Below are 25,134 nucleotides of genomic sequence, written 5' to 3' on the forward strand. Positions count from 1 at the left end.
TTTGTGCTGTTTTATCGGTTGGACGTTACAGCCCCTTCGGTGGCTCATGCTGTCCTTTCTGCTGGGTCTACCACTCACTAAGGACGTGGTGGTCCGATTCCGGTTCGGTGGCTGCTCTGCAGGGCGTGTATATACACTCAACAAAAATATAAACGCAACACCTTTGATACTGCTCCCATTCCCCATGGGATGGACGTAGAGACCTAAAATTCATTCCAGATACACAATATAACCATCCCTCCCAAACAGTGGTCACAAATCAGTCCAAATGTGTGGTAGTGGGCACATCTGCCATATTGAGATAATCCATCCCACCTCACAGGTGTGCCACATCAGGATGCTGATCTGACACCATGAGTAGTGCACAGGTGTACCTCAGACTGCCCACAACAAAAGGCCACCCTGGAATGTGCAGTTTTTTGCGCTATTGGGGGTCTGGGGACCCAGAACCGGTCAGTATCTGGTGTGACCACCATTTGCCTCATGCAGTGCAACACATCGTCGCATGGAGTCTATCAGATTGTCAATTGTGGCCTGTGGAATGTTGGTCCACTCCACTTCAATGGCTGTGCGAGGTTGTTGGATATTCGTGGGAACTGGTACACGCTGTCGTATACGCCGGTCAAGCACATCCCGAACATGCTCAATGGGTGACATGTCCGGTGAGTATGCTGGCCATGCAAGAACTGGGACATTCTCAGCTGCCATCTGCCCTGAACAATGTGAACCATGATTCATCCGTGAAGCGCACACCTCTCCAACGTGCCAGACGTCATCGAATGTGAGCATTTGCCCACACAAGTCTGTTACGGCGACGAGCTGGAGTCAGGTCAAGACGGGCATGCAGTTGAGCGTCCCTGAGACGGTTTCTGACAGTTTGTGCAGAAATTGTTTGGTTGTGCAAACCAATTGTTCCAGCAGCTGTCTGGGTGGCTGGTCTCAGACGATCTTGGAGGTGAACCTGCTGGATGTGGAGGTCCTGGGCTGGTGTGGTTACACGAGGTCTGCGGTTGTGAGGCCGGTTGGATGTGCTGCCATATTCTCTGAAACGCCTGTGGAGACGGCTTATGGTTGAGAAATGAACATTCAATGCATGGGCGACAGATCTGGTTGACATTCCTGCTGTCAGCATGCCAATTGCACGCTCCCTCATTGCTTGTGGCATCTGTGGCATTTTGCTGTGAGACAAAACTGCACATTCCAGGGTGGCCTTTTGTTGTGGGCAGTCTGAGGTACACCTGTGCACTACTCATGATGTCAGATCAGCATCCTGATGTGGCACACCTGTGAGGTGGGATGGATTATCTCAATATGGCAGATGTGCCCACTACCACACATTTGGACTGATTTGTGACCACTGTTTGGGAGGGATGGTTATATTGTGTATCTGGAATGAATTTTAGGTCTCTACGTCCATCCCATGGGGAATGGGAGCAGTAACAAAGGTGTTGCGTTTATATTTTTGTTGAGTGTATGTCACATACTCAGTGTTGGGAAGGTTACTTTTAAAATGTATTCCATTACAGAATACAGAATACATGCCCCAAAATGTATTCAGTAATGTATTCCGTTACGTTACTCAATGACAGTAACGTATTCTGAATACTTTGGATTACTTAATATATTATCATGCTTTTTACAACAACGTGAATGTACTATTGCTGTGTGATTTATTACTATTACTGAAGGTCCGCGACTCCGAACTGTAGTAAAGGGACCTCTGACTAATACGGCGGGGTCCGTGTCGGCTTGTAGCCGAAAACTAGCTTTACTTTGTTGTGTGGGTCAACTTTTCTTGCGAGAGACAGAGAGAGGCGTTGAAAGGCTGCTCCAACAGAACTTATTGTTTTCGGAGGAAAATACGAACACAGCGTACAGTCGAGTCTTAATAGCTTACTTGCAACTGGGCTCGTCAGGCACTCTTCTTGGCTGAAGTGGTTATTATTATATTTACATGCTTCCAGCTCCCGTTTCTGCTCCATGACAGCTCATACTTTTCCTTTTTCTCCCTCCTCGTGCTCACAGACCCATAACGTGTATGGCAGTCCATTCTCCCTGCAACACGGACTACACTGCCCATGATGCTCCATTCTTTAGAGCTATGCTTGTAGCATTCCGCCTGTTAGCTTAGCACAACAACAACAACAGGCGCTCTCTCACCCAGGGAACACACAGTCGCAGAGAGAGAGAGCGTCGCCCTGTAACCATGGCAACCGTAACGCTGCCGCCTGGAACAACAGAACGTAGCTGTCAAACAAAACCCAAACAGTCCTGACCCGCGACAAAATGAAACAGGAAAGTACCGCAGTGTAATCCATTTATTTCAACAAAGTAACTGTATTCTGAATACCACCTTTTTAAACGGTAACTGTAACGGAATACAGTTACTCATATTTTGTATTTTAAATACGTAACGGCGGTACATGTATTCCGTTACTCCCCAACACTGCCCATACTTATGTGTTGTACCGAGTGAATCGACTGAAAGGGAACGAATAGTTATGTCTATAACTTCTGTTCACTGAAGGAGAGGAACGAGGTACAACACAAGGTGGCCCCACTGAGCAGTTTGGCTCGGTGAAGAGCGGCTATCGAACTGAGGGATGACTGTGATGACAGCGGCTATATGTGCAGGCGGGGCCGTGCGCGTGTCATCATACGTCATCTGCCTTAAAGCCGTGAATAAAGGTTTCTTCAGCCGCGACACGCGAGGGCGTGATATCCCATACTTATGTGTTGTACCTTGTTCCTCTCCTTCAGGGAACAGAAGTTATAGACATAACTATTTGTTATCCCTCAGTCCTTTATATTTTGCTTCCAAGAAGCCAGATTTGTAATTTTTTAAAGTGCTTTTCAGCAATAGCTCTCCAGGCTTTCTGAAGTTGTTGTTAAGTTGTTAAGCCACATAACCCCAACTTATGAATCACTCAAGCATAAAAAAGGTCCCCAACTCAAGGGATAAAACAGTGTTGTTTCGGCACATAACAGATAACTTAGCTTAGACAAATTTGAAATTGAATCTTTAACCTTTCTGTTTACAGCAAACTGACGCAAAAACATATAATTTGCTAACTTATCTTTAGTTGAATCTACATGTCAAAGATAACACAGTTTGACAGGCATAAAATACTATTTTTGCACCAACAATGTGATTTGCAAAGTGCTGTTAGCTGACAACTCGGCATATCTCAGTATGGTTTGCAGTGTGTCCTTAAACAATTTGAGGAAACTGGACAAGTGGAACACAAAAGAACAAGTGGCAGAACTAAAAAACAATCTTCAGCAGATGTTTAGCTTTCAAAAAGACATTTTTAAAAAATCCAGTAAAGACCAGAGGTATGACCTGAGAGAGGTCATACCTACCAGAGATGCATCTGGTAATTTACTGTTCATTGAAGCCTCATCAGAAATGGTGTCAGTTGAAGGCTGGCTGACAAGAAGCCATTTATAAGGAATGGAAACAAGGAGAAAATTACACAAGAACGCAACTGAAAATCAATGGCAAAGGGTCTATTGGAATGATAAACCCAAATATGACATTTTTGATTAATTATTGTCAATACATTTAGAGGAGGTAGGAGAGAGGCAGCGTACAACAGTGCGTGTCTACAGCCATCTGTAAAACACAGTGGAGGCTCTGTCATGGTTTGCGGCTGCATTTCACCCAGAGGTGTTGGGGATCTCCTTAAAATCGATGGAATTATAAACACAGATTTTGATCAGTCATGCCACACGACACCATCTGGAAAGCACTGCCAATGCATTAAAAGCATACCTGGATAAGGAAAACTCACTGGATTAAGCTCCCCAGAGCTTCGACCCCCAACATTATTGAAGCAGCTTGGGATCATATTTGTAACAAACAAAAGAAAAAGCAGAAACATCAAAAGAAAAGCTTTGAATGTCCTTCAAGAAGCCAAAGGATACTTAAAGAATTTCCAAGATAGCTTGAGAGAGTTCAGACTTGAAGAATTATGGTAGTGACACCAAACGTTGACTTTCAAGCTTATAAGAATTGTATGAACTCTGTAATTGCTTTATACTTTACTGTATATTATAATATTTCCATATATGCACACGTTTCAATAAATTGCTACACCTACTTCACATTTCCCTAAAGAAATGAGGGGTAGCTCAAGACTTCTGCACACTACTGTGAACATAATTTCAATATTTTCTTTAAGGCCTTCCATTACAAGAAATAATAATATTTTTTATCACTTTGGATAAATAACTGATTTTCCACCATCATCAAACAAAATATATATAAAAAAGACCGTCTAAAAAGAAATATTCCACTGTCAATTACACATTTTGCAAAGTGTACCTGGAATGATGACAACCTGAAGCACTAATAGTACCTGAGCTCCTCAGGAATTCAGTCCAGCAGAATTTCTCAGTAACGTCTGTCTGGATGCCTGTAATATAAACACAGAGACAGCCATAGTGAACTTCATAAAAAATAGTGCAAAGTGCTCCAAATTATCAGTGATCCAAAATACAATTTTTGTGTTCTGTGTAAAAAGCACTTCAGCATGATCACTCTCTGGGGACAAGCCTGAAAATTAAGCTTTCACTGGTTTGGGCTCAGCCATGCAGCTGGCCCGGGGGCTCTTGTCTAATCTATGAAGGGACACTATTTGCCAAACAAGGATACCGGTGGTAAACAACATGGAAGAGAGATTTGGGCTGTCCTACATGGTACGGTGGCCAATGGCAAGAGCAAACACAACTCTGTACTGCAGACAGTATGATAATGGAGGGAAAATGTCAAAGCTGATTAGTGCAACACTTCAATGGTGAGTCAAGGATGCACAGCATCAGGTGAGGATGTCCATCCTGCAGAACTTACCTTGAGGCTGGACGTAGATTTTGCTGCTTTGGGACACCTTCAGAGGAAAAAAATAAAAAAGAAGTGGTTAAAACAGCTAACAGAACGCAATCAGCAATTATTGGCAGCGTTTGTTTATAGAAATTACATTTGATTATCACCAACTGTGCTTCTCTCTTTTTTTTATGTCCGACAATAGGGACAGCCATTTAAAGCTCTTTGTGTTCTAAGCATATTTAAACAGAGTACCAACTTTAAAAAGAGACTCAGGAAAGCAGTCGCTAAGATAATGCGGGTGCCGCAAAATAAATCAGAGGGGACGGGAAAGAAATTGACTGGATGTTATCACACCAGATCCATCCGCTATGTGTGTTTTCTGTCGCAATAAAAAGCTTGGCGATGCCTCTCAGTGCCTGTCCTGTCTACCAGCTGTCAGCACTAAATGGCAGAGATAAAGCACTCCACTTGCCTCAATCTGCAGCCTATGGCTGGAATCTAATCTGAAAATAAAACACTGTAATATTGTTTTAATGCCAGACTATTACGGGACAGGGCAGGATATTGTGTTTGTATAGTCAGAGCCCTTCTGCTGTATTTATTGACGCTGTCATTCTCCTGCCGTCTGCAGATGTGCTGTAAAAATGTAAACAAAAACTTTCTCTCTTATTATAAGCTGCAATTAAGCAGACAGAGTAAGAATCTGGGGGAATTGAAATACATGAACTGCGGCCAAACATAGGGCATGTGTGAAAAAAGTGATATCTGCATGTGTAACCATCATGCGTCAAAGTTTAAACTGCATGTCAAATGGCTGGACAGCCCCACCTGAAAGCCCATCCCTCCTCCCACTGGGGGAGGGGGCATTTTTTGTAACTTTCTGCAACTATCAATCCAGAATTTACAACTTCTGGTTAGATGTGCAGAGATGAGGGAAAATAGTAATTCTTCTTTTCTCCCTTTTGTCACTAAATTTCATGTGTTCAACCCAATGCAACACTATCAGCGGTCCTCAGAGAGATAGCCTAAAATGTGCTCGACTCAACTGAACCACGAATTACTTCAGTCAGTGTATCAAAAAACATAAGCGCATAATCATACCAAAAATAACTCTGCCTCTTCTTTCAGTTTGTCAGTAAATGCAACAGCAAACCTGATTGGGAACAAAGAAACACTTCATTATCACTGCTGTGCGAGGCATTTCAGCAAAACAAGAATTTTCACTATAGGCAGTAAATTATAGCCTTTTACAAGTCATAATGATTTTGACAACAATAAAAGGGGGGAAAAAGCTGTGCTAACAACACTAAAACACAGAAATCTGCAGGCAGAGCAGTATGAGAGCAGAAAAACTGCTTGTAGCTCGAAGCGAAAGGATTTCAGTACAAAAAGAGAAAGAATACAAGCTGGAAAATGAAGGGAATGTAGAGCAAAGAAACAAAAACGAAACAAAAAAACTGAAAGAAGATACTAATTTTCATTTGTAAGTGTGCATTATTAAATGGGCAAACAAGCCCTGGGCAGTGATGGGACTTTATGATCAAGGTTGGGATGAGATGGCACTAATAGTGGGAGGCGGGTGGATTGAGATGTTTAAAGCTTTGGAAAACAGGCTCTCGCACATTCCTCTAGAACAGGGATGGGCAACTCCAGGCCTCGAGGGCCGGTGTCCTGCAGGTTTTAGATATCACTCTGGGTCAGCACACCTGAATCCAATGATTAGTTCATTACCGGGCCTCTGGAGAACTGCAAGACATGTTGAGGAGGTTTAGCCATTTGAATCAACTGTGTTGGATCAAGGACACATCTAAAATCTGCAGGACACCGGCCCTCGAGGCCTGGACTTGCCCACCCCTGCTCCAGAGGTCTTTTTCTAGATTTACTGCCATCTACTTTAATCAGCTAGAAAACTGAGACACTTAAGTGTGATGTCGGCTTGGATTAGAGCATAAAATTTAGATTAGCCAGATTAGCCATTAGCCTGCTAAACTAGTGGTTAGCTTGAATTCTTTCAGTCTTATTCTTTCCATAGATTGTTTATTAAAGATGGACGTAGTCTCAGTAGTTTGCGAGGTCGTGCTTTGAAGCCATTTTGGTATTTTGAACCTGGACATGATGAGGGAGGCGTGGACCTGACTGATAAACTAAAGGACGCTGCACAACGATTCAGGAGGAACCTCTCAGCCATAAGGTAGCTATGTCAGCAGAGCACACGCTGCTTTATCCTCTTGTTTGACTTTAATTGGGAAAAATTTGCAAAATCAACATCATGTAGTTTCCAGTAAGATTTTAAATTAGCAACTGAGTCTATAATCAGCAAACTGTTTACCTTTTAATTATTTTTATTTTTAATTGTATTTATTAAATTGTTTTACATTGATTTATTTAAAAAAACAAAAACAAAACCCAAATAAAAAGATTTGGATCAAGAGGTTCGAGGGTCTATGCTAATGATGTGCAATGCCACTGATTTTCTTTTCGATACCAAATAAAATTCCGGTACTAAATAAGGATAATAAACTTAATGTGTTTGGAAAATCAAAACAAAAAGTAGTGTATTTCCAATTATACCTTTATAATGAATACAAGACATCAGACTACTTGTTCTTATTGTTTAATTATGAAGAACAAACAAAAAAAAAACCCCTGAAAACTCAACACCTACAGTTTACAATATTCAATTAACAATCAAAAATTAATATGAATGATTAACAATAATAATAATAATAATAAAGCTGAGGAACATTTTATTAATACATGTTATTATCTATCTTACATATGAAATATTTTAAGTTGAATTTGTTATTTTTTAAAGCCTACAATGTCTGTTTTACTGCAAGTAGGCTGTATATTTAATGACACCTACCCAATATAATCATTTTAAAAGCTCTACAATTCTAATAAATGGGATTTCATAGTTTTAAGGATGCGGAGAATTCCCACCACTTATACATCAACACAAAGCCTAAGCCTAGATGTAAGTCACTTTCCAAAATTTAGCAAAGTGCTACACGCAGGTGACGATTTAGGCGATCCCAATAATATCATTACTTTCATTTTGTTCTTGTGAATCATAATCTACAAATTCACTCCAAATTGCAAAAAAAAAAGAATGAAAATCAATTCCAGAATATAAATATCTGTTATTGGTGGAATCAATGTTTAAGTATCGATCTACACACCGCTAATCCATGCAAACAGCTGTCTCGTCCCCTCCTGATCATTAGAAAGAATTCTGACTTGAAGCTATGTCCATCCTTTAAATACAGTCTATGATTCTTCATGCCCCAGAGGCCAGAAGATCTTGTACAGAGCCAGAGTTTTTGTGTTGTTTTTTTTTTTTTACCCCCAGTGAAAACCTGGAATTTATGTATTGAAGGAAAAAAATATTTTAAGCTTATATTCAGACAGCAGTGTTACTTGTGATTTGTTGTTATATCCAAGACTGAATAAAATACATAAAAATCACATGATTAGTGGATTAGAAGCTTTCTCATTTCATGTGAATAATTTTAATAAAAGATATGGAAGTGGTGACATTTACTTCCTGCTCGCACTTCAGGTTGGAGACATCTGAATCAAACCTTTATAAAAAGGAAGTTGGCAAAAATATGATATGACACATTACTAACATACTAGATATTAAACATGGATAAAGTCATGATTAATGATAACTGTCAAATTTGATATAATCAGCAGGTCCTTCTCATGGGAGACATGTTACAGGGTATTTCCTGTAATGAGCAGTCCTCTTGAAATGACACTCCAAAAATATAATGCATACATGATTAATGGCATGAATGAATGAATATTGATGAGATTTTATTGATTGCAATGCACTTTTAAAAATCTTCTCAGTGACGTAACGCACTGTAGAAACAGAGCAGAAAGAAAGGCCTGCATCCGACTTGGTTGTGGAAAAGCTTCCCTGCATTGAGTTTGACCTCAGTGCTTTGCAATGCACAAATGTAATAAACGCAAGAACTGATAAGCTTCTGCTAAATTGGACAATTTGAATTTCTTAGCTAGAACTGATTTTCCATTCCCACCTCTAATGCATCTGTGCTCCTTGTCCTATCGTAAGACGCTAACAAATGTGCTGTAGATGCAGCCTCCTAGTCTAATTAACAAAGCCAACAGATGATGCTGATATCACATTATTTATAATGTAGACTCTTTTGCAAATTGTGACTTTTCCGTTATTTTAAATGAAACTTTTCCAAAATCATTTTATAAATGGTATGGAATATGTATGATATGAAGGACTAAAGTTCATGTACTAAGTTTGGAGCCATCCGGAAGTTTTAAAATAGGAATTTGTAACAGTACAACATCACCTGGCTTTCAGTAGCACCTGTTCCATAACCACACGCTTCTGCTCCACTTTCACATCTTCATTTATGTCTGTGCCGCCAAAGATTACGCCAAAGGGTATTTCAATATCTATTGTAAAGAACAGACATAAAACAAAAAGGCAATGTGGGACTGAAAGCTGTACATTTGAAGACCCATTATGTGACAGCAAAAAAGAAAACGGATTTAAAGTATACAGCTGATAAGTAGATGATATAACAGCAAGTCAGTTTACCCATGAGAAGTCTGCCCGCTTTGAAAAGATGAATAGCCAGTGCAGCTTCAAACTTGGGATGTTCAGAGACCAGATTTACCACATCAGCAGGAGACTGAAACTCTCGTGCGTCTCTGAGCTCGCAAGTGTGTCCTGCTGACTCAATGTAGGACCTAAAACATAAAATTAACATTTGCTTATGGAAGGCAGGAAGGAAGACTGAGCGGTTGAGCAAATTCATAATGGTTAAAGCCAGGAAACGTCTTCCGCTATTTTAGCTATTTTAACATGAAACTGTAGACGGACAAGTGTTACCAATCACATTAAATTAAGCTCAGTTCCTGTTAAGAACAGAAGCCAAGGTCACCGGCAACACCCGTGTTTACTGCTACTCATCTTAAGGTGTCTCATTACACGATAAGGTTTGTATTTGGAGCCAACTTGTTACACTTATTTCACAGTGAAGTGATTTTACCAACAACACTTGCCCTGATGAAGTTAAATACTCCGTTATTGCGTCATAGTGTCACGCGCTAATTAATGAATCATACCAGCTATAAGAACCAGCTACACTTAGCAACTATGTTTGTTACCTTATTCTCTCAGCTGTAGTATGGTTCCCAGTTTTGGGGTTGAGACAGGCAAGGAAAAGTAATTTCATATCTCCTATGAAAGCAGGGCTGACGTGCTAATTAGCTACTTAACGCGAAATATTCGCGAAAAGCTGACGGCACCGATCGGGACATCTGCGTTTCAATGAGCTCGCTTAGCCGAGCTCCAATTACATTTCCTTGTCCGTAACTTAACACGTAGCAGCACCTAAGGGCAAGGCTGGTTCATGTTAGGGTTGCAAACAGACCGTCTAATGTAGTGCACCATGCTTGTAATGTTTACAAGTCCGTCTTCTATACGGCCCCCTGGAAACATGACTGTAAGCGGCGAAGTGCTGCCAGCCAATTTCACTTCATTTTCTTCTTCCTTTTTTTTGTTATGCCCATCCCCAAACCCCAAACCCTGTTGGTTCATGTTATATAATAACAGAATCAGCCGTAGCCAAAAAAAAAAGATTAAATTGCACTGCAGTGCCACTTCCTTCTCCCCTTGCTTAGCTCTGCGTAAGCGGAACAAATCCCTATATCACATGGATGGTGTTGCGCGCCTCGATTTGCAGTACCCGTCGCGTAAGTTTCATTTTCAGATCGTCTCCACAGCAACGCAAGAGTGACAGCGTTTGACTGAGCTATGTGTCACGCGACAGAACTGTGACATTGTTTTTCTGTTGACACCCAGTTCTCTTTTCATAAAGTTCAGCTTTTAGACAGTACAAACGAAACATTTGAGCGGTTAGTATGATCTAGATTGATGGAGACAACCGAAGACCTCTGGGACGTGTTTCTGTCATTAAAGGTAAGGTAATGAGAAACTTTAACAAGCTGATGTGGTGTTTAAGCTAGCTTACTTCAGGTTTGTAATAAGCTAAAAACCTATATGACAAGAAAATGGGCTCTTTGACAATTTAGATGTTGTGAATCCGGTACAGTTTTTTGTGTTTGTGCTGCGGTGTCACCGTTTGGTTTATATTTGTGTTTTATCTTCAGGTTTGAACTCTTAAAAATAAGGAAGAAACTCCATTCCACTAAGTTGGGCGAGAATGGCTAACAACAGGGACGCCAATGAGAGCACCCCTCTTTTGGACTCAGACACTGAGAGCAGACCTTCACCACCGTCAGTCTTCGAGGGAAGAAGACTGGCATGTGCGGCCATCCTGCTGGCCGAGTCACTAGAGAGGATTGCTTTCTATGGCATAACGTCAAACCTGGTTCTTTTTCTGAATGGTAGTCCTTTTTATTGGGAGGGCACTCAGGCGAGCCAGGCACCACTCATGTTCATGGGAGTAACTTACCTGATTTCACCATTTGGAGGCTGGTTGGCCGATGCATACCTCGGAAAATTCTTGACCATTGCTGCAAGTTTGGTTCTGTACATTTTTGGCATGCTGTTTTTCCCTTTTATTTCAAACGAGGGCACCAGGATACACCTGTGCGGGGAAGAAATGGCATTTCCTGTGCAGCCTGCTGAGTGTCTGAACACAAACGTTACCACTCCAAAAAACGTTACCTGCCCCATTCGTGCCCCATATTGTGGCCCAGCAGTCTATGGTGGACTTTTCTTAATTGCCTTAGGTGTGGGTACTGTGAAGTCTAACATCACTCCATTTGGGGCAGATCAGGTAGAGTATAAACAGCACTACTATGAGTTATTACAGTTTGTATTAATTAGTTAATACCTGGAATTTCCTGTTACCAGAAGGCTATAACCTGAACCATTAGCTTTCTGGAATTGGCTTGTATAAAATATGTAGTGGGGACATCAATGAAGTCAGACATGTGATGGGACTTTAGCTGCGCCATGACATTTCTCTGAGACATGCTCTTGATTATCATGGCTACTCATGGCTGTCACCATTAAAAACTAAACATTTTGAAGCATCTTGTAGAATAGACAACACATCTCTCTGGAACACATGCACAAACGGAGACATTTATAAACACTTCTTCAATTGTTCTTAGTTGGTAATAAGAAGTGAAACACACATCTGTCAGTTTAGTATCAAAATTATCTAGAGGGCCCTCCACAACATGCAATCATGGAAGTGGGAAAGTTCATCAATGGGGTCATTGTTTCTCAGAGTTATCTAATCAGGAAAGGATAAAATGTTTCAAGGGGAGCTGGCAGACTGAATATGATTAGTGCAATGTTATGTTCAAATACACAACACACAAAAGACACTGCTTTTTTTTTTTTTTTGGTAAAAGTCCACTAACCTTAAAGCAAACGCAATGCACCATGAGGTTACTTTTTCCTGCGTACTGAAACTGAAAGTTTTACCTCATACAGACAAAATTTTCCCATTAGTGATCCTCCAACTGAAAGTCCTTGGTGTGTGGGAGATTTGAATATTTAAGAGAAACAGAAGAGTCCCTGTTAAAATTGGCCTCATTCCTAATAACGACACCCTCTCACAGCGTAAAAAAATTATCATACTGATTGTTGTGATTTCCCCTTTTAAATACAGTGCATTTGCATGAAAAAAAAGGTTTGTGACCTCTTTGGAATTACCAAACCTGGACTTGCAGTTTTGTCAGTCATGATACTTGGTCTGATCTTCAGTGACAATTGTAAAGAAACACAATCTGACTGAACATATAGCACAAAAAGTTGGATTTATATTATTTTATTGTTTGTAGCAACTCGTTGTTGAACCTCCTTTAGCAGCTACAGCTTTCACATGGGGGCTGTTTCCGGTAGCTGCTCATAAGACGATTTAATGTTTGTTTGCTAGTTCACCCAACCTTTCCTTTAAAACACAGACAGCTGCTCTTTAATTCAGTGATAACAAGCTATCCAAACAATGATGTTGGTTCAACCAGACTTTAAAGTTGGGATGATGGTGTTGTCCACCTTTTGATAAATCTCTTCATGCATCACTGATCTAGAAATGTCATTAAAAATTTGTAGATCTTCTAAGCTTTCCAACTAATGGCCGGGTCTGGTTGTTTTGCTAGTAGTGTGTTTTCCCTTGAACCCTGTTATCCAGTTGTGGAAATATCTACAGGTGTTACCACTCGGAGACAGATTTATTTTAATTGTAAATATTTCACTAGTTTTATTTTGTGTTGAGAGTTTATTCATATTTAGTTGAATTTTCATTATGTAGGGGTATTTGTCAGGGAAATATTCAAGAAATTTAGAAGAAGTATCACTATAAAAACACAATTTCTGTGTCATGTATTCACACTACACCAAAACATTCTAATGTGTGTTGCTCTGACAAAGACTAAAACATATTTCCTCTTGTAGTTTCCTACTTTTTGCGTTAAGTTTAGTTTTTATTTCAGGTAACTTAAATGTTTTTGTAACTATAGTCTTGCTTCAGGTCTTTAGAAAAAAGCTTTTATAGCCTTTTGTAGCTTCATATATCTCTAAATGCTTTTACAATCGAGAGGGAGGTGTTCATCGTTTATGTTAACAATCAAAAGTCAGACTTTTATGCCTTTTTTATATGGGGGGCACCCCAACAACCACCCAGCATCATTTTCTTAATTGGATACCACTGAGGTTCACACAGAGTTGCGAGTTTAGTTAAGTTGTGTTTACTATAATTGTGACCTATATGAAGCCTGGACAACATTTTATGATTAATCATTGCAGAAATCCCAGTAATTTCAGACAACTGACAAGAATTTATTTTTCCAGCTGTGCCATGAGGGAATTACTTTCATAACTGACTCTGCACAAATGCACTGATGAACCCCAGAAAAATTTATGCTGAATATATTGACCTTATGTTCAGCATGTTTTAGCTGTACCAGCATCTTTTGTGCTTGTATATAAGCGACATATCCATCAGGAATTGAGAAAATCTTTTTCACTCAAAAGAATAACTGTATGTGGGATGGATCGGATGATAATATTATGTGTTGGCATAGACAGCTATTGAAGCGTTACTAAGCCAATATTATAACCTTTAATTGTAACCTTTTAAAGAATGCTAAAAACTACAATAAGCAGATAAAGAATAAAGAAAACGTTGCTTCTATTGTTCTGCTCATTTCACTCAGCTGAGATGATAAAATGATAAAGTTATTATAAAGTTTGCACAGTATTGCTATGTATATTTTACCATAAATGTGGCAAACGTGTTGACTCATGCAAATTGGTATTCAGCTTGTGATCACTGTTTCTCTTTGTTAGTGACAGTTCACGGTTGTGTTTTGATCATTTTAGGTTTTTACAAACTGTACTTTGTACTATATGTTATAGCTTTGAGTCATGCAGCCATAGTTTAAATCAATTTAAACCCTGTTTCTTGGCTTTGAAACCTAATCTTTTATATCAGACGACTTGTGACTTCACTTATTTTTTTATAACAATCAGATGCTGGTAGTTAACTTACAAACTCATGACAAACCACTGTTGCAAAGTTCAGAGTACACTTACTCTTCTTACACGCTCTTTTTGTTTGGATTAAAGAAAAGAAAAAACGTCACCCTGTGCTTTGTGTGCTCGCAGGTCAAAGACAGAGGACCAGAGGCCACTCGCAGATTTTTCAACTGGTTCTACTGGTCTATTAACTTGGGTGCCATTCTGTCACTGGGAGGTGTGGCCTACATCCAGCAAAACGTTAGCTTTGAGGTTGGCTACATCCTTCCTACTGTGTGCCTTGGGATCTCTTTCCTGGTCTTTCTCCTGGGGCGTATGGTTTTCATCAACAAGCCCGCAGATGGAAGTGCCTTTACTGACATGTTCAAGATCCTGGCTTTTGCCTGCTGTTCACAGAAACCAGTGGAGCCAAACCTGCTCCGGTAAGAGTGACATTTCATACAGTAATTAAATACATATACAAACAAAGCACACCCAGATCAGTCTCAGTGGGACAGCTTCCTAAAGTAGTGTAGTGACGTTAGTTGGATGGTGACTGTGAACCAGTGGAATAAAATGGCTCTATTTTATTGGTAGAGCTTTATGTTAAAACCTCCTTTGATCCACCTGTATAATTCTTTTTTTTCCCCCATTGGTTCAGGCATTCATCTTCGTTCCATGTGGTTAAGTTATTCTGAAGTGCGGATACTTGACTTTGAACCAAAGTAGCACTATTAGCTCATAAACTTGACATTGAATATTTTAAGTTGGGCAGTCCTGCTGCCTTTCAAGAATTTCTTATTAAGACATTTTCTCCAGAGATGGGGATTATAGGCTTTAGAAAAAAAGTTTCTTTCATATCTCTAGAAGTGCTGTTGTTAAAGGCCGAGAGATTCACATAAAAGGCTGGTTCATTTCCCACTTAAAGAGCACAGACCAATTCTAGTTTATTCTGGATTTATTTTTGCTTTATGTCATTAATTACACTGTATTTTTAAACTATTTCAATCAGGTTTATGTTTATTAAATTTTTCCTGTGAAACAGCAAACCGGCACTACTGGACAGTGCCAAAGTGACTTACGGAGGGAAATTTCCTGAAGAGAAAGTAGAGGAAGTCAAAGCACTGGTGAAGGTCCTTCCGGTTTTCTTTGCTCTTATTCCGTACTGGACTGTATACTTTCAGGTAAGATCAGCCGATATAAAGTTAGATCCAAACATTAACACAGTATTGCGCATGATGAGAAATGCAAAGTGAGAACACAAGAGATAATGTGCACACATTATCAGGTAAAACATTGTTTGTGTCAAAACTGGAGAAGAATGGTGTGCACCAGACACCCTGGTGATCACAAAGTGGAGAACGACTTCACGCTGAGACTTTAATCTCCTTTTCGCATTACAGATGCAGACAACGTACATCCTGCAGAGCCTCCATCTGAAGATTCCTGATACAACCCCAAACAGCACTTCTGACTTCTCTAAGGTAAACTGAAGTGGAGACACTCTCCTGCACCTCTTTCCTGTTTAATTAACAATTTTAGTGCCAGTGTGCTCTGACTTGATTTGTGCTGTGGCACTCTTAACTGTTCTCTAATTCTCTGTAGTTAAACATAACAGCGTGGAGCTCTAGCCTGCTTTCTCACAAGTGGTTTTGATCTATATTTTTTACTGCTGAAACTAAAGGAGTCAGTAGGCCACTGACACACAACAGCTGGAGGCAGCAGCAAAGGCTGATAATGCAACGGGGATTAAGTGAGAACTTCATAGACTAATACCTCACAGATTAGCAACTGGCTGGCATTGTATCTCACCACAGCAGCGCCTCCACCTGTTTCTGTTTGGCAAATTTTGCTGGTATACCTGTCTCTCACTTTGCCTGATTCTATTTTCAGTTTGGCAAATTTAAGTTTTCGTTTTATAGTGGCACTAGAAAATAGAGAAAATTGGGTAGCAGGGAAGGACCAGTGGAGTGACATTCAGTAAATGGTCCAGCAAGGAATGGAGGAACCAGTGCTCAGGCATTTGTGCCTATGTGATACACGCCCAATACTTGTCTATCAGGACAACTGTAGTAGATTAGATGTTGAGCGCTGCGGTGCTTTGATGACTGAAAATCAAAAGGTTCAAAAGCAATGAAATTAACTTGAGTAGTAACAGCAGCTTATGTAGTGCAGTAAGTCTGTTCATATTTCTGAACAGGTGATTGTGAAGTGTACCGACTTCACAGAATTGTGAAGTGAAACACTTGTCGGTAAACCTCGCAGTCTGAGTTAGTGCTCTTGAAAAGCCACAAAAATACTCGACTTGGAACATCGTGAAACTATGTTACATGGCTTTGTTTACTTGTGTAACATGTTTACAACTGTGTTTAAGAACTACATTTCTACAAAGTTTTCCTAAGTGCACCGTTTATCTGGTAGGAAAAAATGGAACTAGGCCCTTCCTGCTACCGGCCTCGACATTTGTCATTATCAAAAGGGAAGTGAGAATAGATGTCTCGTCTCACCTGACACATTTCAGTGGCCAACCTGAACAAAAACTGTCTCTTTGGAGAAATGGCACCCATACTACTATAACTACTACTCTGAGGTTACAATTTATGAATTTAGAGTAATTTTTTGACTAGTTGCTTTATTTTTGGGTTTGATTGGCAATTTGAAAACAAAACTACGTGAATTTGAAAATCACATTTTAAAATTAAAACTGTTTTCATGGTAACCCACAATAAATTCAATACTTCATGCCCTGTTACTCGTTCAGAGGATAAACAATGTATTATTCGTCTGCAGAGATTACATATTTCTATAAGCTTTTTTTTTCTAATCTGTTACAATAGATTATAAGGGTTAGAGCAGTGAAGCTGCAGGAAACTTCATTACATGGTTTAGAAATCCCCCCAACGTCTCACACCAACTTGGACATAGTAATCAAGTATATGTTTCTGCAGTTATCTCAGAAATGCTTTGCAGTGATCTAAAATTATTTGTTCCATTGTTCTTCTGTCTTTAAATTTGTTTTTTTAATTTCTTAAAAACTTGTTTTTAAAATCTCTCAATATCTCAGTATTAAGTTAGGCGTATGTACAAACTCTGATCTTAAGGTGTAAAGAAAATTCTGTGATATTTGCAAACGATCGTAATGCTTAGATGCTGAAATTTGAGTCACACATTAACATGTGTCCCTTGAGCTTATGCGCACAGGATCATTGTTGCAAGTCTGAAAACTTGAATCTCAAAATTGGATTCATGTGAAAGCCAGTTGAAGCCCGAAATGTGATAATGATCAGCCATGCATGATGTTTTACAGCAAATAGATTTTTATTTTATTTATTTATTTTGTCAATTCACAGTCCAAATGTAAACAAAAACACTGGGTTACTACTGCTACTGGGTTACTACTACTACTACTAATGTTTGAAAATGCAGAACTGCGTAGAGTACACAAAAGAGGCTGCAGACATTTGCTGGAAGCGTGTGGTGGCTTCTCCCAAACTGAATGGCCATTGCAATTCACACAGTTGTGCGCTCTCAGAAACAGCCACGTTGTATATCTACAGGGAGTGCAGAATTATTAGGCAAATGAGTATTTTGTCCACATCATCCTCTTCATGCATGTTGTCTTACTCCAAGCTGTATAGGCTCGAAAGCCAACTACCAATTAAGCATATTAGGTGATGTGCATCTCTGTAATGAGAAGGGGTGTGGTCTAATGACATCAACACCCTATATCAGGTGTGCATAATTATTAGGCAACGTCCTTTCCTTTGGCAAAATGGATCAAAAGAAGGACTTGACAGGCTCAGAAAAGTCAAAAATAGTGAGATATCTTGCAAAGGGATGCAGCAGTCTCGAAATTGCAAAGCTTCTGAAGCGTGATCATCGAACAATCAAGCGTTTCATTCAAAATAGTCAACAGGGTCGCAAGAAGCGTGTGGAAAAACCAAGGCACAAAATAACTGCCCATGAACTGAGAAAAGTCAAGCGTGCAGCTGCCAAGATGCCACTTGCCACCAGTTTGGCCATATTTCAGAGCTGCAACATCACTGGAGTGCCCAAAAGCACAAGGTGTGCAATACTCAGAGACATGGCCAAGGTAAGAAAGGCTGAAAGACGACCACCACTGAACAAGACACACAAGCTGAAACGTCAAGACTGGGCCAAGAAATATCTCAAGACTGGTTTTTCTAAGGTTTTATGGACTGATGAAATGAGAGTGAGTCTTGATGGGCCAGATGGATGGGCCCGTGGCTGGATTGGTAAAGGGCAGAGAGCTCCAGTCCGACTCAGACGCCAGCAAGGTGGAGGTGGAGTACTGGTTTGGGCTGGTATCATCAAAGATGAGCTTGTGGGGCCTTTTCGGGTTGAGGATGGAGTCAAGCTCAACTCCCAGTCCTACTGCCAGTTTCTGGAAGACACCTTCTTCAAGCAGTGGTACAGGAAGAAGTCTGCATCCTTCAAGAAAAACATGATTTTCATGCAGGACAATGCTCCATCACACGCGTCCAAGTACTCCACAGTGTGGCTGGCAAGAAAGGGTATAAAAGAAGAAAAACTAATGACATGGCCTCCTTGTTCACCTGATCTGAACCCCATTGAGAACCTGTGGTCCATCATCAAATGTGAGATTTACAAGGAGGGAAAACAGTACACCTCTCTGAACAGTGTCTGGGAGGCTGTGGTTGCTGCTGCACGCAATGTTGATGGTGAACAGATCAAAACACCGACAGAATCCATGGATGGCAGGCTTTTGAGTGTCCTTGCAAAGAAAGGTGGCTATATTGGTCGCTGATTTGTTTTTGTTTTGTTTTTGAATGTCAGAAATGTATATTTGTGAATGTGGAGATGTTATATTGGTTTCACTGGTAAAAATAAATAATTGAAATGGGTATATATTTGTTTTTTGTTAAGTTGCCTAATAATTATGCACAGTAATAGTCACCTGCACACACAGATATCCCCCTAAAATAGCTAAAACTAAAAAGAAACTAAAAACTACTTCCAAAAACATTCAGCTTTGATATTAATGAGTTTTTGGGTTCATTGAGAACATGGTTGTTGTTCAATAATAAAATTATTCCTCAAAAATACAACTTGCCTAATAATTCTGCACTCCCTGTACTGTGCCTCATGACAGCATGTGATAAAAGAATCCTATACTATCATTTATGAAAGATTAACAGTACTTGTAGCTGAAAAACAGAGCATTCTTATTGAAATTATAATTGCATGTAATGTGTTCCCAAACACCTAATAGTGTAATTTTACTGCTTTCGTGACTCCCACATTAACCCCAAGCCAACTTTTACCTTTTAACAGACAAAAATGAATACATATTTCAAATGTAATATTATTGCATATATTAAAAGCATGCTTCAATAAATCTTGTTTCATGCTGATCTAAAGGGTGGTCTAGGGAAATAATGGCTAAAATGCTCACAACCTGCCATGTGCAACCATATTTTTATGGGATACTTTTTGATCCCTAAATGGTGGCACTATCCAATTTTCTCAAGATAAAGAGCAGCAGAAAATATAAATCTTGCAATAAGTCTTCATCATTTCCCAAATTGCTAAATCAGTATACAGTGTGTATGTGTGGTTTTGTTTTGGGGAAGTGGGGAAGAAAACAAAACAAAAAAAAACACACGGAGATTTGTGAGATTTGGGCCTGCTGAGACACCTCAGTCATTCATGCCAGCCTTGCCTTGGCAAAGAAGAAGTCTCATTTAGCACTTCCTATCATTTTGAATATGATAATGTACAAACAAGAGAGAAAAACACTCTCTAAGGAGCTGCGTACAGATTGCCAGCGGTCGCTCTAAGAAATGGAAATTCAATTTGAGAATAAATGATCCTATCAGAAGTGTTAAACCAGAGACACATCAGGAGCTCAGATGGCACTTGGAATTTGAATTGCACAAAACAAAACAAACAAACAAAAACTCTGCTCCAGCAGTCTGCACTGTTACACTGCTCAGTCAGTGAGATATTGCCTCAACTTGTAAATACTTTGTATGCTTATAGTGGAATTTCTGTTTGATTGATATGTCATCCAGTCTGTTTACACAGTGCAATTATTCCTTCCAAAGATTACGCTTTATCGTGATAATTCAGAATCAGTTTTGTCAATTTTGTCTCACATTTAAGCTTTAATAGATTGGAATGTAAAAAAGAGAACTTATGAATCCTATTAATACTAGTGCTGCTGCTGCTACGGCTGTGAATAATAAGCTGAATATTTATTCGGTATTGACTGCCTGCTTGCATTACTATACATGCTATTTATGTTTTGTTTTTTAAATTGCTTCATGTTTTGCTTTTGACCACCTGGGGGTGCCAGAGCAGTATCAAGTCTGAAGGATGCACAGACTCCAGTGAATGCAAACATTTGGCGAACTGTGTAGTTTTCATACTTTTTTGCCTTTTGTTCTCTTTCATCCCATGTTTCTCCCCCTGGATTCCCCAGATGACGTTCCGCTTCCCGCCTGCTTGGCTCACCATGTTTGACGCAGTGCTCATTATCATGCTGATTCCCCTGAAGGACAAAGTGGTGGACCCAATCCTGAAACGGCGCGGCCTGCTGCCCTCCTCCCTGAAAAGGATCGCAGTAGGGATGTTCTTTGTCATGTGCTCGGCCGTGGCAGCGGGTGAGTGCACCCGCAGCCGAGTTCTCTGTACATGTCACTTAAATAGTACAAACACAACAAAGTAAAAAGGCAAAGTTGGGTGTTATTTTCTGTGGCAGATGGAACATACAATCAGCAGTTCCAGTGCCACATCTACTTCATCTATATTTTCATTACTTTTGGTAACATGGCTTTAATACAAAGCCGCTTCACTGACATGACTTGAATATGGTCACTGAACTTTTTTTTTTAAAATTTTTCTTGCTATTCTGGGGTTGCTTTATGTGGGACTCGAAAGATGGTTTGTCACAGATTTATAGTCTATTCCAGAATCCCATGACTTTCCATCTGGCAAAGGAAAAGCAGCAGATATTGTCCCCCCTCACTCAGTAGCTTATAGAGAGCGCTGTGGCATCTAACTTTTTAGTCCTGTGTGACTGCACCAGCCGTGCTCAGTCGTGTTCTTTTCCAGTCTGTAGATTGTTTTCGAAAGCTTCAGCCAGGCCTGTCAGTGCATCCAGGCTAAAATGTTTCGAGCATGAAGGCAGGAAGAAAAGCCAATCAGTCTACATTGTATTCCACAAACGCTCCACTTTTTCTTACACAGAAATGCAAATGTGCAAAATGAACATATTTTACTATTAGTGATCCTTAGATATTGACTAGTGTGGTTTTATAGATGGGGAATAATGCACTTAATGAAAATAAACAGCAGTTGTTGGGGATAATTGTGAGCGAATCTCTGTAGAACTGGCCGTTCTTTCATCTCATTTCATTTCATTTTTGAGTTTGTAGTCAAATGTCTTAACAACAGTTTCCACGACAAGCATGCTTTGTATCCTTATATAGCACAAGCAAGCCGATTCTACAGTTTTCAACAAATCACAACCGAAGTGTCATAACATTAGCTCACGATTATTTTATGGTATGTTTTACGTCTGTTTTTACAAACTGGTCTTATCTCCACGTATGATAAACTTGTTTATTCTTGCTCCTTTATGGTCATCTGATAGCAGAATGTGTAAAAAACACAACAAACCCCCCAAACCCAGCAACTTAATAAATTAAAGCTCACCTCATCAAAACAGTGAGTGTAAAAAGAAGACTGTAGAGTCCTCAAATGTTCTAGTGTTGATTGGCAGAGTAAGACCATCAAACAAATCTTTTTCAATCAACCTGATGCGGTAGAATGATTATTAACCAAATCCGTAGTGTTTATTTTTCAGTTTAAATATCAGAGGATGTGAGGTTTCTGACAAGTAAAGGTCCTTCTAATATTTTCATTTTCATGTTCCAAAGCTGGTTAGCTGTTTGCTTTTCCATTCGACTCACTGAAATAAAGTGCAGCACTTGCATTTAAATTCAGGCAAAATAAACTCAGAATATTGCAGAAGGCTGTTTTGAGTTCTGGGAGTGGAGAGAATGTGTTTATGGTGTGGGAATTGGACAGATGAGTACACAACTCGTGTGCGACAAATTTCTGACCTGGATTCCAGGAGACAAATCGGAGGACTCTGTCAAAGTTTTACAGTAATATGCTTTGTAAAGTGAATTACTGAGATGCAGTATAATGATATTGCATCTGCAGCTTATTTGAATAATTATTCAGACAGCAGTAATTTGCAGAGCCTGTGCACCGTTTATCCCCAGAACTGACTCGATTCACATTTGTTCAGTTACGCACACTGACTCCTGGGAGCTGCCTTACACTGTTATTACATTTCAAGCTGCATTCTAAGTTGACTTTACTCGGTGCTTATCTGTAGCGGTCCAAAAGCTAAAATCATGAAGTTCAAAGACTGACAGATGGATAGCTGTGAATGTCCAAGTGTGGCACCTTTTATCCACAGACTAGATAGTTGTCACACATGACACTGCCGGCACGCCACACCGCTGCTCCTCGGCGGTAGCATCTCTTTCATCTTGTTGTGTATTTGTCTGGATTGGTGCAGCAGTATTTTACACAGTGAAGCTGTATGTGCTGACACACGTGGTACAAGGACAGGTGGACTACCCATGCAGTGAAAAGGGACTACTGAAGGCATGCTGCTAAGTAGACAGTGGACTGTTTCTGATCATTTATGTACAACGCTCCCAGACTTTGGCCACATGCTGACCAGCTCTCAAAAACTATGCTGACATTGTCTTTTCTGTTGTTTTTTTGTTTGTTTGTTTTTTAGCATGCTGTCTCACTTTTCTCACTTTATGTCTGATCTCATTTGGTTAAAGCTCAATGGCTATTGCACCCAAAGCATTTCTCTCTCTCACTCTTTCTCGCCCTCTTTCTCCTTTTTTTTTTTTTTTTTTTTCCAGAAAAGCTGGAGCAGAGTTTCCAGGGATCACGCTGGGTTGTCTGTTGTGTGATATTTAGTTAGGGTGGGTGGGGGGGAGCAGAGATGTGTGCGTTTATAGAGTGCGACTTGCTCGGGGCAGCTCAGTGGCCGTGCTGTTCGAGATGGACAGCTGGTATTATAGGATATCCGGATTACAAGGCTACAACTCCTCTCAAATATAGCATTAAGTGCAGTTATGATAGGAGGCTGTCTCTGGGAGTTATCTGGAAATAGCCGCTGGTTACATGATAATAGCTATCGAATAAAGCTTTTAGGAAGCAGCGGCAGTTGATGACAACTGCCTGGTTCTTATTATTGAATCATCTGCACCGTCCCATTACCAGCTGCCAGAATATAGAAGCGTGCAGATGTGATCTTAATGAAGTGTAGGCTAGCCTTAAAATTAGCTAAATCCTTAATGGACTGTTCAGTGTTGAAAACTCTAAGTCTGGCAGCTTCTTGCTGTATGTTGGTGTCACGAACTTTAAAGTATCCTTTCCAAAATATATAAGCCTTTTCAAATTACCCATGCTAAATATAGCATGGGTAATTGGTGTGTGTGTGTAATAAATTTTAGGTCTTGTTTTTTTTTGCTTTCCCCTTAGTTAATTGTTCTTCCTTGCACTGTTTTCTGGGTCCACCCCATCAGGTATTTTGGAGACAAAGCGCCTGGAGATCGTCAAATCCAATGGTACCATTGACCAGATGCTTGGGAGCGTCATCTACCACGCGGCAGATTTGGCCATATGGTGGCAGATCCCTCAGTACGTGCTGATTGGAATCAGCGAAATATTTGCCAGCATTGCAGGTACAGCCAGTTGACATCCTCTGTGAAGTTTTCAAATAAATGCTAAACACTTTCATTTAATAGTGCGATCAGGTAAACATGATGACTCAGACAAATGGTAAAATGTCACATCCTTCTCCAGAGTAAGAGACTTGTACTTTGAGTTGATCAGCTTTTCCCTTTGAACATTCAGAATAGATTGGGGGCTAAAGCCCATTGTGCCTATTCCTGTAAGCACAATGCAGTGAAGACTAATGTGTAAATCCTTTTTGAACAATTTGTTTGATTTATTGCCATCCGGCACCAGCTTAATGTGTTTGTGGGTTGCAGTCCATACTCCAGAGTAAATAGCCCACAACATCAATTGATAATTGATTATCCCGATTTTATCACACTACTGCAAGACATTGTTAAGTAACGGAGCATTTTCCAAATAAGGAAAATGCTCCGTTACAGTAACTGCTTTTTAACAAACAGGGAGGAAAAAGCAAAGCTTTCATTTTACGTCCAGTGCTCTTGAAACAGATAGAGGAGATGGCGAGATGCATAAAGGTACAGATAGGTTATATATAGGTTATATTTATAATTGCAGTGCAAGGTGGAGCGTGATATAAAGCTTTCACCTTTAATGTTTAATAGTGTGGTAAGCTGACATTTTTAGATATGCGCCATCATATGCAGTGACTCTTACATTGGGCCTTTTTCCTTCTACAAACAAGGGACGGCTCAGAGATAATACTAACAAATTGCACTGACACATATTCACTTAGTTAGCTTTCACAGCTGACACGCTGTTAATAAGGACGTGTTACACCATAGCAAATGAAAGTTTAATTATCAGTCCAGCAGTTTGATAGATCTGACATTTACATCTGCGTACATACACCAAAGAAGCAGAAAACGGCTCTTAAACATCCTATTAAGATTTCTTCTTATCAAATTGCACTTTTAAAAGGATTGTACTGCAGATTTACATTCATTTACATTTAAGATGACATAGTATAACAGGTTATTTGCACCTCTAATTTGTAATATTTTAAATAGGCTCATAATTTTTCATCCATCTCTAT

At 39.8% G+C, this 25,134-nt stretch overlaps 2 protein-coding genes across 3 annotated transcripts in view; one reads left to right on the forward strand and one right to left on the reverse strand.

The window, feature by feature from the left end:
- glt1d1 (glycosyltransferase 1 domain containing 1) overlaps window positions 1–10,540 on the reverse strand; it is a 36,223-nt gene extending 25,683 nt beyond the window's left edge. The window contains exons 1-6 of the mRNA XM_085293774.1: window positions 9,989–10,540; window positions 9,417–9,568; window positions 9,166–9,271; window positions 5,930–5,981; window positions 4,853–4,889; window positions 4,362–4,418 (exon numbers count right to left, since the gene is read on the reverse strand). Coding sequence (XP_085149900.1) covers window positions 4,362–4,418; window positions 4,853–4,889; window positions 5,930–5,981; window positions 9,166–9,271; window positions 9,417–9,568; window positions 9,989–10,056 — 472 coding nt within the window. The 5' untranslated portion in view covers window positions 10,057–10,540. The remainder of the gene's footprint in view (window positions 1–4,361; window positions 4,419–4,852; window positions 4,890–5,929; window positions 5,982–9,165; window positions 9,272–9,416; window positions 9,569–9,988) is intronic.
- The window catches only part of slc15a4 (solute carrier family 15 member 4), a 30,210-nt gene continuing 14,797 nt past the window's right edge, over window positions 9,722–25,134 (forward strand). Inside the window, exons 1-7 of one of the 2 annotated variants that reach the window (XM_085293773.1) lie at window positions 9,722–9,817; window positions 10,994–11,625; window positions 14,469–14,761; window positions 15,364–15,502; window positions 15,722–15,802; window positions 20,785–20,965; window positions 23,927–24,085. In XM_085293773.1, coding sequence (XP_085149899.1) covers window positions 11,047–11,625; window positions 14,469–14,761; window positions 15,364–15,502; window positions 15,722–15,802; window positions 20,785–20,965; window positions 23,927–24,085 — 1,432 coding nt within the window. In that variant the 5' untranslated portion in view covers window positions 9,722–9,817; window positions 10,994–11,046. Of the gene's footprint in view, window positions 9,818–10,626; window positions 10,803–10,993; window positions 11,626–14,468; window positions 14,762–15,363; window positions 15,503–15,721; window positions 15,803–20,784; window positions 20,966–23,926; window positions 24,086–25,134 lie in introns of those variants that run through there. The other variant, XM_085293772.1, reaches the window with a different exon arrangement.

This window comes from Mchenga conophoros, linkage group LG12 (assembly GCF_057382185.1).
Source record: "Mchenga conophoros isolate Kocher_MC1m ecotype Shallow Benthic linkage group LG12, M_conophoros_male_GT1.1, whole genome shotgun sequence".
NCBI classification, from domain to species: Eukaryota; Metazoa; Chordata; class Actinopteri; order Cichliformes; family Cichlidae; genus Mchenga; species Mchenga conophoros.